This window comes from Metopolophium dirhodum, chromosome 6 (genome assembly GCF_019925205.1).
Source record: "Metopolophium dirhodum isolate CAU chromosome 6, ASM1992520v1, whole genome shotgun sequence".
Taxonomy (NCBI): domain Eukaryota; kingdom Metazoa; phylum Arthropoda; class Insecta; order Hemiptera; family Aphididae; genus Metopolophium; species Metopolophium dirhodum.
The window spans coordinates 4,380,712-4,399,694 of record NC_083565.1 but is presented as its reverse complement, the minus strand read 5'-3'; the positions used below and the strand labels follow the sequence as shown (position 1 = coordinate 4,399,694).

The window sequence follows — 18,983 nt, the reverse complement described above, 5'->3', positions numbered from 1 at the left end:
CACATACGCACACGCGTCTCCTCCGGTGATGCGAGCGGCGAAGGACGAGGGCCAATGTCCTACACTGGGTACCCGTCGCATATTATAACGTTTTATGTATTATACGGCTTGACCGCCACCGTACGGCGTTTATATTTTTTTTTTTATACATTATATTATTAGTATTATACATCTGCGCGTTATGTGTGCGCGTGCGCGTGTATAGGTATATCGTATTGTGCACCACGCGGTGCGTCCCGAGATGACGGCTTCAACTTTCGTGCGCGCAAATACGTTTTGGAATTTTCGCAGCCGAGTGAGAGCTGTTTCGAAATCGAACTATACGCGCGCTGCTGTCCGGTCGCCTTTATATATTTGTTATAAATATACACGTCATAGGTAATAATAATAATAATAAAAATACACGCACCCACGAGTGACCGCTTCGTGCAGTATTGAGTTCACGTATTGGTATATAAATATACTGTGCGACATCAGAAATCAGCAGCAGAAGAAGTAGCAGAAGTAGTTCCGCTAAAGACATGTTCGTACTTATATAGTCCAAACTCCAAGACAATTATTCTAGGTCATGTTTCGAATCGAGTTATCATTACGATAAAGCTGTACGTGTTATATCCGAATTTTAGTATCGGAAAAAAATAATATTTCAATATAATATTACAACAACTACCGTGCCACACAGCATTGTATAGGTATCACTGTATTATACAGGTAATTAATATTTTAATTTTATGATCAACCATCAACCGATACACAATTATATTATGTAATATAGTACCTATACCTCACAAATTAGTATTTAGAACTGTGCATTTTAAAAAAAGAACAATTATTATGGTCGTGCACGTGATGGTTGTACTGTGTGTCTGCGGTTTTTGTCAATGTCTCAACGCATTAAGCAGTCATAATTGTTTTGTTACCTCTTACCTATATCATTTACTTCGTTAAGATCACGATTAACGATATAGTATATCTTTAATCGTGCTTATAATAGAAAAAACTACTGGGAAATTTTTACTTTTGACCCCCCAAAGTACCAACTAGATTCACTTTCCTATCAGAAAAGTTACTAATACTTACTATTAAAGAAAATCCAAGCACTTTTACTGTCCTAAAAGGTGATGACAGACACAAAAATAAAAAAAAAATAAAAAAAAACACACATCATTGTAAAATCAATACATTAATCGCTTCGCTCAGAATCTAAAAGTATTACATCTAATACATTTTTATTATAAGAGGTTATGCGGGGAGGACAATAATTGTATACTACAGATCTGATTTGTGCGGTATAATGATTTGGATATTACGAGGACGTTTAGTGCGTTATTCCAAATTCCTGATTGATACAATATGTTATTATATTAATTCTGTTTACAATGAGACGTTCCCGATGTTATTGTCCGTATAAAATAATATTATAAATGTTGAAGTTTTTCAGTTTTCGTATATTCGACGTGCCAATACACGATATATTTTTGCTATAAACAATAACAAAAACTGAATGTCAACGATCCGCGTTCTTGTAACACACGCACACAAGTACTTCATCCGTATAAAAGACATTAGCATCCTTGTAAATTATTAAGATCAAGGATGCTAATGTATATTATAATTTTTAATATAATATACGAATTGACGAGTTCGATTGAACTTTATTTACATTGGGAAACGCGAATAGCGTTTGTATTTTGAATTTTAAACAAACAACGAGCGTATACGTGCTTTTATAATATTTTATATTATGTTTATTATATTTTAACAGTCGACATATCACATATGTATGCATATAATATATATATATTATATTCAACATACGTGGTATCGTATACACATTATTATGATATTGGACCGATTGCAATTTGTAATATATATTTTGAGTATTGTAAATAACACTATATTATATATTATAATACTTTGTTCAAATATTGTATAGATAAGTATAATTGGAGACGTTATTATATTATTAAAATATATGTATATATGTACACACAGACTTGTTGCACCACTAGGTATCTCTATATATATATATATAGATGAACACACGGCGTGGTTATGACTTTATATGTGTATAAGTTATAATACTGTATGCACCTACTACCTATGCATTTTTGTTTTCTGTTTGACCCAAATATTTGTTACTTTATACTGAAATCCATAAGGAAAAAAATAATACCAAACACACGGGGCAAAACGTGAAATTGTCTCCGTCCTTTATATAACTAAGTATATACCTCCTATAGTTTTACACACATAGATATTTTATATATTTTAAAAATGTATAAAAAAAAATATAACATAATCAGCGTTTTGTGCGATTACGTCATCGATCATCGCATTCATCACATATCGATCGTATACCTATTACTATGATACGAATTTGATTTTAACACCGATATCGATTATAGATCGTCGTCCTGATAATAATGTGATATTATAATCTTCTACAAATGGCAATGCTTGAACGCGCACGGTATCTATTAATTTTATTTGTAATATCGCTCGTTTGAGCTGTACCTATACATGCTACACGAACGTATACATATAATATTATTATACATCCTGTTTATAGACGGCGAGAGCAACGCAGCAATAAAAGCGCACGTGTGCTAATTAAATCGACCACCATAATAATATGTATATCGAAGATACGGAACAGTGGTTGAACTCGGAACGCTGAGAATATTGTACAGGGTGATTCACCATAAGTGCTCGCACCAATTTCATCCTTAAGTATTGAATTTATTCATCTTTTTACTTTCGCAATTGTTGAGTACTTAATTCCTACACGTCAACACCATATTTCAATGATTTAGATTGTTTTATACTGTTCAATTATATAAGAGCGTGTCCAGCTGCGGTGGTACAAACGATTCTTTTTTTTTAAACGAGAATCAACTATTTTTACAGTAAATTATCAAGCAGATGATTTCAAATCATCGTGGCCTCTAGATTTGATTTTTAAAAGAGTCATCTATACTTACAGATGTACGGAGAAGAAAGTGATTCGAATTTGACAAAAAAGATTTTTGTATCACCCAAAACACTTCTAAGTGGTAGAAAATCTATAACTAAGTATTTTTAAAAAAAGTCCTTATAAGTTTACTTAAAAATTCCAAAAATCATAATTTTAATAAACTCATTATTATCAAAATAGGGGAGATGGTCATGATGGATTAATCACACTGTATATATTGGGCTTATTTAATTTCTTTGCTTCCATCAACAACTATTCTACATACCTTTAATATGCGGTATAGATGTATCCATATGACTCTTATAACACATATCACACCGTTAATTAATAATTAAAAAACCTTACCTCATATCCATACAAATCAAATTACAATGATGCAGACTAACATTTCAAACTAGTTTTAATTTTCATGGTTCATTTTAATATTTTATATAATATTACATTACTGTATACAGGATGTTTTGCTGTCAATAACTCATATTCTAATTTGAAAAATAATTAAGCTGTGTTAGCTGTAAATTGTAATATAAGAGATTGCCACAATTATAATAATTTTACTATATTTTTGGCTTACCTTAACTAAAAATTAAAATATTTGTTTTCATGTTGCATAATACCTATTCCGTAATAGCCAATTATGTACAGAATATTAATTATTTAATTCATTATTATTTCCATCAAGATAATATATACAACTGAGGCCTTCCTACCTGTGCATACTGCATAGTGATGGTCTATATTGTCTACATTGATATTATCGTATTCGTTTCAATGTCAAAATTATATTTCAAAAACGTTTCGTAGTCGAATTTTCTGATATAGTAATATGTAAGAATAGAAGTGTTTTATTTTGTATAGGATGCAGTATTAAATAAGCGTGTTATAGATTAATATGTATTATCATAGAAAGAATTTATTTAATTTGGGCTATTCGTTAAAATAATCAATTTTTCAGTTAAAAATAAAAGTTCTGGCTACGTTTGGTAATAACTCTGAAAACTGTGTATAACTATTAGAGAATTGAATTTTTACAGATTGTTACATTTTTAGTTTTATACATATATATTATATCGAACTGTTGTTTTTATTTGATAAAATTGTATGGGTACATTTTTCTAGGACTATATTAATATAATATATTATATTATTATATATGCTCCACAGAGTTTTATCATACACAACGCATGTATAATGATAACGCATAGACTGATAGACTATATTGTGTAGGCATATTACAAGCGACAGCGAATAAAATGTCAGACTATAATTTTTAAAATGTACCTGCGCGCGCGTTTACAGGCATGACCAGCCAAGTATAAAATTGTGTTTTACGATTACTCGGCTATGAATATCTTAATTGAAAATAAAAACACAACATATATATATATATATATATATATAATGTATCTACAGCAGTTATAAGTCTTAAAATATATTTAAATAGGTACATATACGCGGCCAGCTGATATTATTAAATAAAAAACGCATGTCCTCGGATCGCATCACATCGCGGTGACGTCGTGACTATGTATTATAGTATTTTCTGTTATAATATACGAATACGTACCTATACATAAGCACACTAAAACACATCGCTACAACCTATCTCGTGGGTCTGTCTGTGTAGCAACTTTTCCGCCAGATAAATTTGAACCGTGACGGACGATACGCGTATAATATATTATAATTTATAATAGCCGTATAGGTACACACGGTGTTATATATATTGTATAGATAGCTGGTATACAATTTAATAATATACATATAATAGTAATACGCGATTGTTCGCATCCTATAATATTCCTGTTTCCTATGGTAAACCGCTAAAATCAACATTTATAATCTGATAAAAAACAAAGTTTTTGCCGTATATATTTATCGTATCACTATTATTATATTATATATAATGTGACCTTTTAGGATGTTTCTTTTCTTGTTATAAGGGCAGCCACTTATTATCAATTCTGCAGCTGAGTATAATATGTTTCTGAAAATGTTAATTTATACAGGTACCTGTACCTATATATATATATATATACTGCAATTTATCTCACGTAGTCTTTGTAGTAATATTATTGTCATATATTATGTACAATGTACTCTGGATCATGTTTAAACTTGAAGTGTTTAACAAACAAATTATAGTTGATTATAAGTACATATAATATCAATATATCATTCAAGGTAATCTTTATATATACACTGCAGATTATATCTATGTATAATAAATATATAATATCCATTTTTATCGATTTAAAATAAGTCATTTACTTACATTCGTTTTATTTACTCTACTGTTAAATAAATATGATATATAATTATATGCATTTGGTCTACCAAAAAAATAAAATCATATTTAAAAATTGACTTAGAAAACTTAATTTATCAAACTATATCGGTATTCGGTCTACCCTATGGCCTAATATACCACAAATAAATCTAAACTATTAATATAGGTACTTTACATAACTTAATTAATAAAAAAATAGATCAACAAATATTATTTTAAAAACATATATGTAATACGTGATGTATACTGTGGCGCCGATCTCGACTAATACCTGCAGCTGCAGTACATCAAAGCATTTTTATAGAGTTGGTGGGTGCAGCAGTGTCCCGTTTGGGAGTGCCATTGGGATTAAGCTTCTTTACATTATACAAGACGGCAAGCAACATATTTTTGAAATGAGCGGGTTCCGATACCTATAGACATTTTTTATCCCCGTAATTTCAAAACAGATCTGTTCCAATGCGCAAGTGTAACGCACACTCGTTTTTTGAACAGTATAAAACGGTATATAGTTCGGTCGAAACTAGACGAACATATAATCAACTCAAGTAGGATTTTTCTCACAGCGACGAACAAATATAAAACATAATATTACATATATTATATACCTAAATATCCATAAGTGTATATACCTAATAACCTACCTAATACACCGTTTCCATACAGACTGCAGGTATATAGCTCTTCTAATTCCTCAGAATTTTCTTCGCCAATTCGACGGAGATGTTTAATAAGCGTTTGGAAGAGTCTATAATATTTTGAATTGTAACCATCCATTGGGCTACCAACCTGTACTTTTTATAAATCAATAGCTGATATAGTAGTCTGTCGATATTTATTATCACATGCACCTACACTCTCACACATCATAATAATATAAGTATGTGCAGACGGCCGTGCACAAACGAAATGAGGAGACGATACTCGTCAGAGATGCCGACCACGTTTCCTATACACTGCAGCCATAGGGAGAGAGGCGAATGATCGATGAGCGCGTTGCAGACCGACCTGACAGTGTATTATAGGTACCTATATATTAAATATATATATACACATGAGGTAGATATATTATATAGGTAGCTGGTGTACGAGAGAGGCGAGAGAGTTTTATGTTTTTCTTTTAAAAATCACGAGTCGTCGTCGTCGTCGTGGCCGTCGTGCGTGCATTATTGTACGACGTGGAAGCTTGGCCAACAAACCGCGCGTCTGATCCATAACTCTCCGAATTAAATCTTCCTCACATCACCGACGCACCAGAACGGAATACTAATCACGCTTTCCCCGCCCCACCGCTCGCACGACGAAAATATTATACATATGTATAAGATAATATATAGGTGGTAGCTATATATGTAGGTATAATATCTCGCGATCTCCCGACACACTCCACCTCGTCGTATATACTATATAATAGTTGATAGATTTAAGTATGATATACTATATATACCTACACCTATCCATATCATTATTATTATACTGTACGATAAATGTATTTATACACATATATAATATATTTATATATTACGTATATAAATATATATATAATACTTATAATATATGTAGATACAGGGTGACATCAATCAGCTGTTGAAATTATTTATTACACTGTATTAATATTTAAAAAACAAAAATGTCTTAGGTTTTTTAACCACATCAACGACAACCCATGTCTTTTTAACTTCGTAATCAGAAGCACTGTGAAATACTTATTTAAAATCGTCGATGTTTAATAGTATCGATAAATAATTTGTATTTGTTTGTTGTTTAAACATTATTAATAGGAATAAATTGGAAAAATTTGTGGTACACTACTTCACTTCTCAACATTTTAAATGAAAATTTCAAATATTATCTATTCAACATTCGATATTTATGCACCTACGTTATTGATAGAAATAGAATAATGATTTAAACCTAAAAATCGCAATGATATAAATTATGTAATATATTTTTGTAAGGATATATTATAATAATAGTATGGATACTTCAAAGTTCAAGTTATAAAAAAATATTTTTTTTTGTGTTAATTGACTTAGCAAATTATAATACGGCCAGTTAAATAGATCACCCTGTATATACTGTTTGTATACTGCAACAGTCGCTCAGGAGATATTTAGATAAATTGTATACTGCCATGTGGCTTGTCATGTGTATATAATATAAAGTATTGAGGTATATCTATATATATATAAGTATTATATATTATGTTATATTATACTGTTGCAGGTATACGTGCGCAAGTCACGTGCATAAAATACGTATGCGTTTAGGATATTAAATACGTATATTAAATTATACGAATCGGAGGCGCAAAAATAACACCAGAAGCTACAAACACAAACGGATGCTGTAGCCTGCATGTAGGCAAGTATAGGTACTTAAACTGTATACATATACATATATAGGTACTATATGTATTTCATGTTTATACAATATATATTCGATTTAATAGTAGCTGCATAACGACTAACAATGTTTCAGACACATTTTTTTTGTTCAATAGAAAATATAACTATACATAATAATAATAAAAGTGTAAATATTCCCAAATTCAAAACTTCCAATGTATGTTTATCCTTAAAACTATATTATTTACCTACTATATTCTGTATATATCTCCGGAACCGGAACCATATCTACACGACAAACATATTATACATTTGCAGGCCAGCTCCCAGCTCCCATTTCATGATGTAAAATCTAAATCAATGCTGGTTACACTGTAGTAGTGTAGTATATAATAATATAATATTATTACAGTACAGGTTTATTTGTATAAATATTATATAATGTACCTACCTAGGTATAATAATATGTAAGGATATTACATAATATAATAGGTACGAGGATCCGATCGGATTTTGAGGACGACATTACGATGAATGGAATACGGTGTATTTATTATATTATAATCAGTGACCAGTGTTTGGAAGGAATGGATTCCTGGAACGAATTCCTTTTTATAAAAAAAAACGAGAAAATGAACTAGTTCTTTTTTTCAAGGAAAAATAACAAAATTGTTCGTTCCTTTCTAGTTCCAATAATTTACACAGATAATTATGTAAATAATTGAAATTAAGAAATATTTTTTTTAATGTATATAATGTATATTGCTAATTAGTGATCGTTATCGAGTATCGACGTTATTACAATCGACATACGTTGGCCAACAATTTAATTTTGAAGAAAATCTCAAAATAGAATTTTAAAATATGTACTTACATGTAGTTATGTATTATAATTAAAAATTAAAGAAGTATGCATAAATTATGAAAAAAAAGTGATTAAATAAGAATTTTTATTTTATTTGAAACTAAAAAAGGAACTCGTTCATTTTCCAAAGGAACGAATTCTTTTTTTTTAAAAAAGAACGAGGAACGGAACGAATTCCTTTTTTTTAAGGAACTTGCCAAACACTGATTATAATATACTGGTATACTGCAATATATATTATATATACATCGGTACACATTACACATAATATAATATTATATATATTTTATAAAATCCGTGCGGTCGGTGACGCCATTTTGTTTCCGGTCGCCACCGTAGGCGGACGATCGTCTCTCCCGGATGCTGTGATTGGATCGATCAGTTTCGGTCGGTTTGCCCAACAGGGATGCGACCTCCGCGCGCCAGCGCAGCTTCATCGAGATCACCGCGTGTACGATTATGTATAAAATAAAATATAATATGTCCAAGACGGTAAGACGTGATGGGTACCAGACACCAGTGGTACACGCTTGTCATACAGTAAAATATAATATATGGGTATTAGGTACCCATATTATTTACGTATACTGAGTTGTTTATTCAATGCGATCCACTCTCTTTCAAATGTCAATTCTTGTGAAGTTTGTCAAAATAACGTTTTTATGCGTTGCATGTTTGAAGATATATTACTAATATAATGTTTTTGAAACTACCTAAGTATCTGATTTTTTTTTGCAATCTTTTATAATAAGCAATGGTGATTTCTTAGGTTTTTAATTGTGTATTTACCTTTATAAAACGTATAATCTATAAGTGACCTATATTTTTAATAAATATCATAAATCATAATCCGAGTGCAAAATATTTGTACTCCATGATTGTTAGGTATATTTCACTAATATTTTTTCAAGTTTTTACAATTGTGTGTGTTCGTCATGTTAATAAAACATAAAAATCGTTCAAAATATTATGATATTTATTTTTATTTTTTTTTTACAAAAGGGTTTTGTTTATAGATTATTAAAATATATAAATAATTGTAAAAATTTATATTAAACAAAAAATTATAGTGTTATAATTATTTCAAACCACGTAAAAACATTATTTTGACAGACACAAATATCAACGTGGGATGGGTACAATGAGCAATGAGTAGTTCATTTTACTAAAACAAATACATAGCTATAGCAGTATAGCCTATAGTCTATATTATATATTTTAATTACATTAACCTAAGTAGTGAAAGTATGTAATATAGTGAAGCATCTCAAATATTTCAATACTAATTTGGTACATTTCAACTATATAGTTATATTATAGTATAATATAAAATAGATAATATATTAATATTTATAAATAATATAATTTATTAAATTTTTAGAGTAAAAATAAATGCAAAATGTGTATATTATTATACCTATAATGTAGGTACTTATCTACTTTAGGTACTTATAATTTTGATTGATTTTTCATGGCCCCCCAATAATTCGATTACCGGAACCACAGTTATACCTGCCTAGTAATAATTTTTAATTATTTTTAGTTACATGATAACTATTACTATAGTTCACTACAATTTGGAAACGATTTTTTTAAATTCTATTTAGGTATTATACTATTTCTATTACTAGCTTCTTCTTGGTCGGGTGCCCAGACTAAGGGGGTGAGAGGGGAGATGCACAACTATACACGCCTCTGAATAGCAATATAATATACATAATACATATACAGTATACACACGAAGGTATGTGTGTATATATATAATAGGCATTTTTTCAGATTAACCTTTGTGAAAAGGTCACGTGGCCTCGTATAATATTAAATTATTTTCCTTATACCTGCCTTTATACGTAAGTATATATACCTATGTGCTATGTGTATTTTAATCGTAATTATGTTTTGGTTTATTTTTATCGTATTGTTGATGCGGTTTGTGTATATATTAATATACACACGTACCTATATAGGTATACATTTTTTAAACTGTTTGTTAAAAACTCGTGTGTAAATATTATATAATATAATTATACAGGTAGGTAAAATATAATGCATACTGTTTTATTTTCACGACACGGTCGGTCTACTAATGTATTATATTATACAGTCAACAGGTATTATACGGTACCTATTCCGATAATAAAATAAAAAATACGAGTGTAATATATATCTGTCTAATAATAATAATTGTCGAGGAAAAAAATCTAAATAAAGTCGTTAGGGGAGAAAATTAGTTTTATGACCGTTTATAACAGCTAAATCACTATATTTATTTTTTTTTCACTCATCAGTTCAAAGCGAGAACTTTAACGATTTCTATTTTTAAACGCAAATGTCCTAACCCTATGTCTATACCTATTACATATTATTATGATTATCTATGTCTTTACGAGGGACAAATAGTACAATATAACCCGATAGCTTATAGGTACCCAAAGTTATATGAATTATTATGGGGCGCAATTATTGTGGTCTGTGAGGTGTTCTTTTAGGTAAGCTTATGAATAAAATCAATACAACGGCAGCATAATATAATATTCAGTTGTCAAATGGCATGGTTTTGACAAAATTCCAAATAGGTAAAATGTGTATAATATACCTACCTAATACAAAGTATGTTTATACTATGTTGGTACATTTTTCATTGTATATTAATTTGTAGATAATAGGTATAATATATTAATATGTTATTATAATTTACTATTTCATCATAATAGTGAACTCATAAATAGAAACAAAAAGAAAATATTTAAAATATAATAAAACAATACATAAGGTATATGCGGTAGGTACTTATAAGACATGATAATAATGATATAATTAAAGCAAAATTTTTTTTATATAGGATTGAATGCACTATTCGGCACACGAAATATGCCAATGGTGATTATATATTATAAGTTGTAACAATAAAGGAACCAATTCGGACGTTTAGGTATGATTGTAAGTCAAAGAATTTAAATGTATATATGTGCCAGGTGGGTACAGGTTTTATTGGTCAAACTAGTCCCAACTTTCAATAATTGAGATATTGGCGGGATGAACTCATTGAAGAATATTATATTTATTGTAGAGAAAATAAACTAAATAAATGATGTTTATCAATATTTTTATCATGTTACAGTAGGAAAATTAAATGATCTCAAAAGTAATTATTTATAATATAATATATATCTACTTTATATGTACCTACCTACCATTATAGTACAATTATTTAGGTTTAATAGACGGTAATAAAAAACAAATTTAATTACATTTTTATATTTTAAGATGTTATAGATGAGTAATAATAAAGATTACACCAATCAGATATATTTTAGTAATAAGTGCGACATCGCTAACATGGAAGCAGGGAACTGCATGAGTATTTCTTCCTCCAAGACTAATAAAAACAAAAAACAAAAAAATTGAATTATAACAAGTTAACTTCATACGAGGATTATGTTCAGTATATTATATATTATATTATTATAACTGTATTATAATACATTACGAAATTGTTGTTATAATAATATCGTGTAAAGTGTATAAGAAAAAGCATATTTTGTATACATTACACATAATATCTATGGCATTGAATGATTTGAGAATATAACACGATGACCACTGCGTTACAAACCTATTTTTCCGGTCTTCACCGTCCGTCCAATCAAGTAACGGTTCCACAGATCTGCAAAACAACATATTAATATTTATTATTTAATAACAACTTCGTGTGCCGCTTTTCAAGGTAAGATGTACCTACTTAATAAATTCGAACTTGCTCGACTTATAATTACTAATTAGTGTATGTATATACGACAAGACAAAACCGTGTACAATCAAAACGCAATTGTATAATAACGTATACGTCATAGCCTACCACCTATTAATTTAGTTGTGAAATTATCCGTCATCGATATAATAACGAAATAATACAATGTCTTTGCAACATTTGTTATATTATCAAATTATATTTGAACCGTTTTTATATTTTAGTGAAGGACAACGAAAGCGAATTTATACGGGAGAGGTATCTATATAGAATCTAGCTTAGTGTAGACTGTAGATTATTATCTTTAATTGTAACACGTGGTCTTAGCTAACTTTACCTAAACTATTAGTTTTTTGCTTGGGAAATCCCAATATCCACTATGTAATCGTTATTCGAAAACGGCGTCATTGTCAATTAAAAAATATAACATTATGGGCCGATTTCACCAACACAGTTAATCACAGTTAAAGTTAACCGGAGTTTTAATCGGCCGAATTTGGCTGTTTAAATATCTGTTATCAGCCGATTAAGCGTTAACCGTGATTAACTGTGTTGGTGAAATCGGGCCTATATCTCGTTAATAACTATTATATACCTAACCTCCCTGTAAAATATCAAGTAGGCAACTAAAGCGGTACTCGTGAGTTTATGAAATATATTGACACTTTCCCGGCTCAAAATATTATATTTTTTTCTCGCTCTCGGTATAATGATATTTAACTGTATATAATATAACATCATATCTACTCTGGTGGAATTTGTGATGATTCCGGTATTTGTATAAACTGCACTTAAACTGCATTTGTGTTCGAAGCGTTCAATGGCGCGGGATGTGGGTAAGAACCCGGGGGCCATGGAAATGTAATCATTCGACTTTTTCGTCTGAATCGTGTACTGTGTACAGGATATTGTCATCGTAAGTCCAACTCCATTCCCCATTTGTAACCGTACGTGGGTCAGGTTAAAATAAGAATAAAATACTTATATTTCGGAGTATATACACATATAATAGTAAACGTATGTGATTGGCGTGATGGTTTCTAGAAAATAATCAATCCGACATGAACAAAATGCGCAGAAATGTCTTGGGATCGGACATGTCTGAAACGAAGGACTTGCGTAGACTTACCACGATCATTCCTGATCGTCTTTACCTGGCGACCTACTCGACGCACCGCCGTCATCCGGACACACCCGGACTGCACTTCTTCAGCACCGACTACAATTACTGGGATGACGACTTGGCATCCCACGAACCTCTAAACTTGGGCTGCTTGGTACAGTACATCCGTTATTTGAATGACAAAATGTACAACCGTCGGTACGTGTCCAAAGCTATTGTACATTACACCGTCGACAACTCCAAAGAATATAACGACGCGTCGTTCCTCATCGGTGCTTATGCGGTAAAATCATAAATATTCTTGTATAGTCAGTGGCCTAGTTTGGGGGAGGGGGGGGCAGGCGGGGGAATTGGCCGCACCCTTGATTTTTATGCGCTGGTAAAATTTTCGGCATGATAGGGCCGCTTGAATGGTGGCTCAGCTTATAGCGGGCCACTCGCTCAAAACTCATAATCGTAAATAGCTACATTTTAAGAAACGTAGAAACATCAAAAAAATAAAATATTATTAATGTTAATACTTAATATGCAACACTTTAAAAGCTGATTACTGAATGATTTATATTGATATATTTATTTCGACTTTCAAAATCAGAATTAAGATTAAAATATTAAACAACGTGTAATTTAAATAATAAAAGGAAAGGTGAAGCCCAACTTAAAGTCATAGCTAATGATTCAAAACAGAGAAAACTAAATTTTTCCTTTAAACCACGTGCTTCTCCAAACCTAAGTAGTAAGAATTTCAATAAATACAATTTTAATTATTATTTTCTATATTTCAACTATTTAAAGGATGATGTAATTGAATGTAATTGATGATGTTGATTGAAGATAATTTTAAAGGGTCGTTATTGCCAATCGAAAGTCTGAACTGACTACCAAGGATAATATGTGAAGGTTTATAATATTTGTGCCGTTACTATTTTGTATCTAAGTGTTTTGAAAAAAATATTTGTTTTGTTATACATTGTGTTTGAAAAAAATAGTGCAGTGGATATTATTAATATTTTTTATTATGTTCATAAAATTATAAAAAAAGGGAGAACAAAGAAGAAAAAAGCGAAAATTACAGTTGCAAATTTGAGATTATTATCAGTAAATAATACTTTATGATATACTTATATTATAATGTTATATTATGATTTAATATAGTGTCTAGGCGCTGGGCTTAAGATCAATAAAAAAAAAAATAATATAGGTAATTTAAATAATATTGCTAGTGTATAGTTGTAATATTATGACGTATATTATATGATATGGCCCGAATCATTCGATGACAAGAAGGGACGAGTTTATATTATTTGGTCACCTTAGTATAGGCCACAACCACATGGACATGGCCAAGGAAGATCCTCATGCCTTACTCACGGAACACCCATTATGGTTTAGCACATATTGCACTATGTTTTATTAGGTGCTAATGTGCTATACTATACTATACTATTTATATATTAAAATAAAAATGTTAGTTGGTCTGTAAAGTTAAATAATATAGGGAAACTGGGGCATGAAGAGTATATACTGGGGGTTAGCTGGGACAGCGTTAGTCCTCCATAGTTATTAATAATAATATGTTTGAAACCTCTTTAATATATTTTATGGAATCAAGTTAGATGATTGTTGATAGTAATTATTTTTTGATAACTGATTGATATTTCATAATATCATTGTTTTTTATTTTCGTTTCAAAGGTCTTCGCTATTTCGCTATTTTGAGGCAAGAATAATATATATGAATACTATTCTGTTTAATATTTATGTATTTCTGTAGTTTAGTATTATTATTAAATATTGATTAAGTATTTAATATAGTTTGGATTCAATTGAACATAATTAGTGTCTATCTGGGGCATAATAAGACAAATCATGTGGTGTTCTGTTAAGGTATTACCAATGTCTGGCTATAAAAAAAAAAATAGGTTCGTTTAATATTTTAATATTTATGTGTTTTTTTGTAAAATTCTTATAAATAAGTTCCTGTGTTGATATATCTGAAAAAATATATCTATTTAACATTTGAATTTTGAGTGACTTACACCTACTCAATGGCAACTGAAGGTACACTCAAAACCTACAATTGTATAGTACAGCGCTTGCCATGGTATTATTTTGAATTGTTAAATCAGAATACCTATATTAAAATCAATTTTTTTTTAGGGCGTTTGAAGTCCTATGATGACAAATATTTTTTCAAATTTATAGATACATAATATAAAAATTAAATTTAAAACGACGTCTTTTAAATACCTATACGTCCCTGTAGATTGCACAAGCACAATGCACAAACACCATATAATACATTTTAAAAAATATGATTAACAAATTGATGTTGTAGATTGTTGTAAAACAAATGGACCCGTTAACTATTCATTCGATACTGAAGAATAGCAACTATTGCGTTAACGGAGTGGATTCGATTTTCGGTCACGGCAAGAACGATTATGGAATTGACTTACACGAATGTTTGAATGTCGTGTACAAAGCGATGAAGTACAGGATAGTAAACTTCAACGATTTCAATTTCCAGGAGTACGACAATCGGTGTCTTGACATGACATGGATAGTGCCCGACAAGTTAGTCGCTTTCCGCGGTCCGATCGAATGCGACAACACTGCAGCGGGGCCGGGCCGAAATTTTCTACTGCAGAATTTCGTTAAATACTTCAAAGAAAATAACGTCAAGACAGTGATCAGACTGAACGATACAGAATACAAAAGTTGTTGGTAAATATTTCAAATGATCGATGACTGTGATGTTTTAATAAATAATATAAATATTATAATTATTACATCATACCTGAATAGTGAATATATTTTAATTCATTTTTAACAAAATCTTAAACATATTTTTTTAAATCAATACCTTTATTGTGCCATACAATATGATACAACAAATATTATCGCATTATGATCTATAGATGGTTGCAGGTTTTCAGCTGCCAGTATTAATCATGTTGATTTATGTTTCAAAGACGGTTCGGCGCCAACTGTTGCGATTTTGAAAACGTTTCTACGAATTTCTGAACAGACACCTTACGCCATAGCAGTGCACTGCAGGGTAACATGATTAAACAATATTAAAACATTTATATTATTAGAATGTTTAACAAGAGCCATTCATTTTTTCTTAAAAATATTAAATGCTTTTGCATAATATTTTATATAATTTTAAAGTAGGTACTTACTTACAATAATTATAACTATAAGCTATGAAATTAGATGCAGATAGGTACTTAAACTATATTTGGGTGGTTAGTTGGCATGTGATCTCCCTTAATGAATTTTAACTTTAAATAAAAGAATAATACATTTTAATATTTAAAGGGAAGCTGTTTGCGAGTTCTTGCACCCTACTATTTCATATACCTTTATTTTTATATATTGTATACTCATAACATATCAAAGATTTCAGAAAAATAATGTGCTTCAAAAATGAAATTAAAAACTGTTCAAATACTTATTAAAAAGTGATTTATCGTTATTCTGGTTCAAGTGAGTACTGTCTATATAACGATAACATATTGTGGAGATTTCGTGACACTAATAATTAATACATTGCTGTGAAATTCTGCATTCATTTCACTTAAACTTCTGTATATATTTTTAATTATAAAATCCTTAGGAAGACGTCGCACCCGCATATGTTGTCTCCGTCTTACACACATAGGTACGACATAGCAAATTTTCGATTGCTAGTTTCAATAGGGTGCTGTCATTTTTGTTATTAGAATTAATTTACCTATTTTTAAACTTTTAGGTAACAACATTACCTGTGTTCTCTAATTGTTTTTTTTACGATATTTTAATTTTTAAGTAAGTTAGCAGTATGCAAAATATTAATATTATAAAATGCTCATAACTCACTTAAAAATTAAATATCGTAAAAAACCAACGAGAGAACACAGATAATGTTGTTACCTAAAAGTTTGATAATAGATCAATTCACTCTAATATCAAAACTGACAGCACCCTATTGAAACTATCGAACGAAAGTGTACTATGTCGTACGTGTGCAAGACGGAGATAACACATGCGGGATGTGCTGTTGTCAGAGGAATGGCTGGTATCAAAAGATTAAAAACAGTGTTTCTGTGCGTGTTATATACTTATATTATGACCACGTATTATTGCGGTATCTACATATAAATTAATGTGTAGTTGTAATACAAAAAAAAAAAATTAAAATACAAAGGCCGGTTTGGGAAGAACAGGAACGTTAATTGCGGCCTACCTGATACAGCACTATCGGATGACGGCATGCGAAGCAATCGCTTGGGTACGGTTGTGCCGTCCGGGATCCATAATCGTGAAATCGCAACAATCGTTTTTGGTGCACAACGAAAGAATGTTGTGGAAAAAAGGAGATGCACTTCGGTAAGCGGCGCTTATGGCTATTAAGGTGCACTAGGTACCGTAATAATGAATAATTAATAAAATATATCTAGGCGATCAGTTTTTGAACGAGGGCTGCTGCGTCACAAATCTGCCTAATATAAGTAGGTTGCTAAAAAGCCAAATGTGTTGTATCTCAAACATCAAATTTTTCAAGAAAGCTGTAACAAAAAAACCACAAGTCATGTTTAAATTGTTTTCTTGTATAGGTACTACCTATATTGACTTGAGTATAGCCGTATGCCCGTATAGATATACTTAAAAATATTTGAAATATTTTTTTCTCTAATCAATAATGACTCGCACGATAAGTGGAATTTTGTCCTCAATAATTCTTCTATAGATACATAAAGTTTTGAAGAACTTGCTGATAATGTTTGATTTCTTATTTTATAAAAATTTAAAATTAAAATAGTTTTACCCAGCTAATGTCTTAGATAGGTAATGATAATTTGTTATTCTTATTTTTTTTTTTGAGTTTATCTGATAATAAAATGGTTGCTTATTTATTTTTTGCTTCCCCCCAAATCTCAATTCAAAAATGTTACGTTACTGATAGATATAATACAGGCGCTAAGGCTAGATGTTAGCAAAAATGTATTATGATAAAAGTGTATATTATGTTTTATGGTGTATGATAATTTAAGAGTCTCCCTCCATAAAACAAAGTCAAATACACCACTGACCTATAGGTACCTATGCATATTTTATGATACTCATATAATACATTTAATATTATATTAGATGTTCATTGTTTTCAGAAAAGAAAAGTATGGTAACGCATCCAAATTGACGTATTGCACTCTGGGGATATACAGCGCTAATTGCCAGAAAAAAATCGCCTACGGCCTACCTCTAAAAGTGTGCCTCTGTAGTGACGTGGTGTAATCTAAATGTATACCGCATATATATGTATATATATTTACCGACACAGAAAATATCATGATCGTTGATCTTTATTGATACTCATAATAGCGCAACACGGTGGATATAAGATAATAATATGCGCCCATCAATTTATTATATTTTATTATATAATGTTATGTATTGTGTTCCTAGTTTCCCACAAATCTACAATTCTACCTACTGCGTGGTTCTCAAAAATATTTTCTCCACACTGTAATATTTTTTTTTTACATTTTAATTTGTTAAATAATCTTTTTTGACTTATATATTATAGTTATAAATAGTGACAATACACTTTACAATAATATAATATATATATTAATTATTTA

The 18,983-nt window shown here is 30.2% G+C and overlaps 1 protein-coding gene across 1 annotated transcript; it reads left to right on the top strand.

Moving 5' to 3' along the window:
• Positions 1-13,292: 13,292 nt before the first annotated feature.
• Positions 13,293-18,672, top strand: LOC132946665 (dual specificity protein phosphatase CDC14B-like). The gene is made up of 5 exons (XM_061016708.1): positions 13,293-13,637; positions 15,692-15,930; positions 16,285-16,414; positions 17,549-17,730; positions 18,510-18,672. Exons 1-5 carry the CDS (start codon positions 13,293-13,295, stop codon positions 18,634-18,636), a joined length of 1,023 nt encoding a protein of 340 aa, XP_060872691.1. The 3' UTR covers positions 18,637-18,672.
• Positions 18,673-18,983: the final 311 nt, after the last annotated feature.

Coding starts and splice junctions, on each gene's coding strand:
- LOC132946665 (XM_061016708.1), top strand. CDS start 13,293: ATGAACAAAATGCGCAGAAATGTCTTGGGATCGGACATGTCTGAAACG. Junction 13,638..15,691: donor TCCTCATCGGTGCTTATGCG/GTAAAATCATAA, acceptor TTGATGTTGTAG/ATTGTTGTAAAACAAATGGA. Junction 15,931..16,284: donor ACATGGATAGTGCCCGACAA/GTTAGTCGCTTT, acceptor AGATGGTTGCAG/GTTTTCAGCTGCCAGTATTA.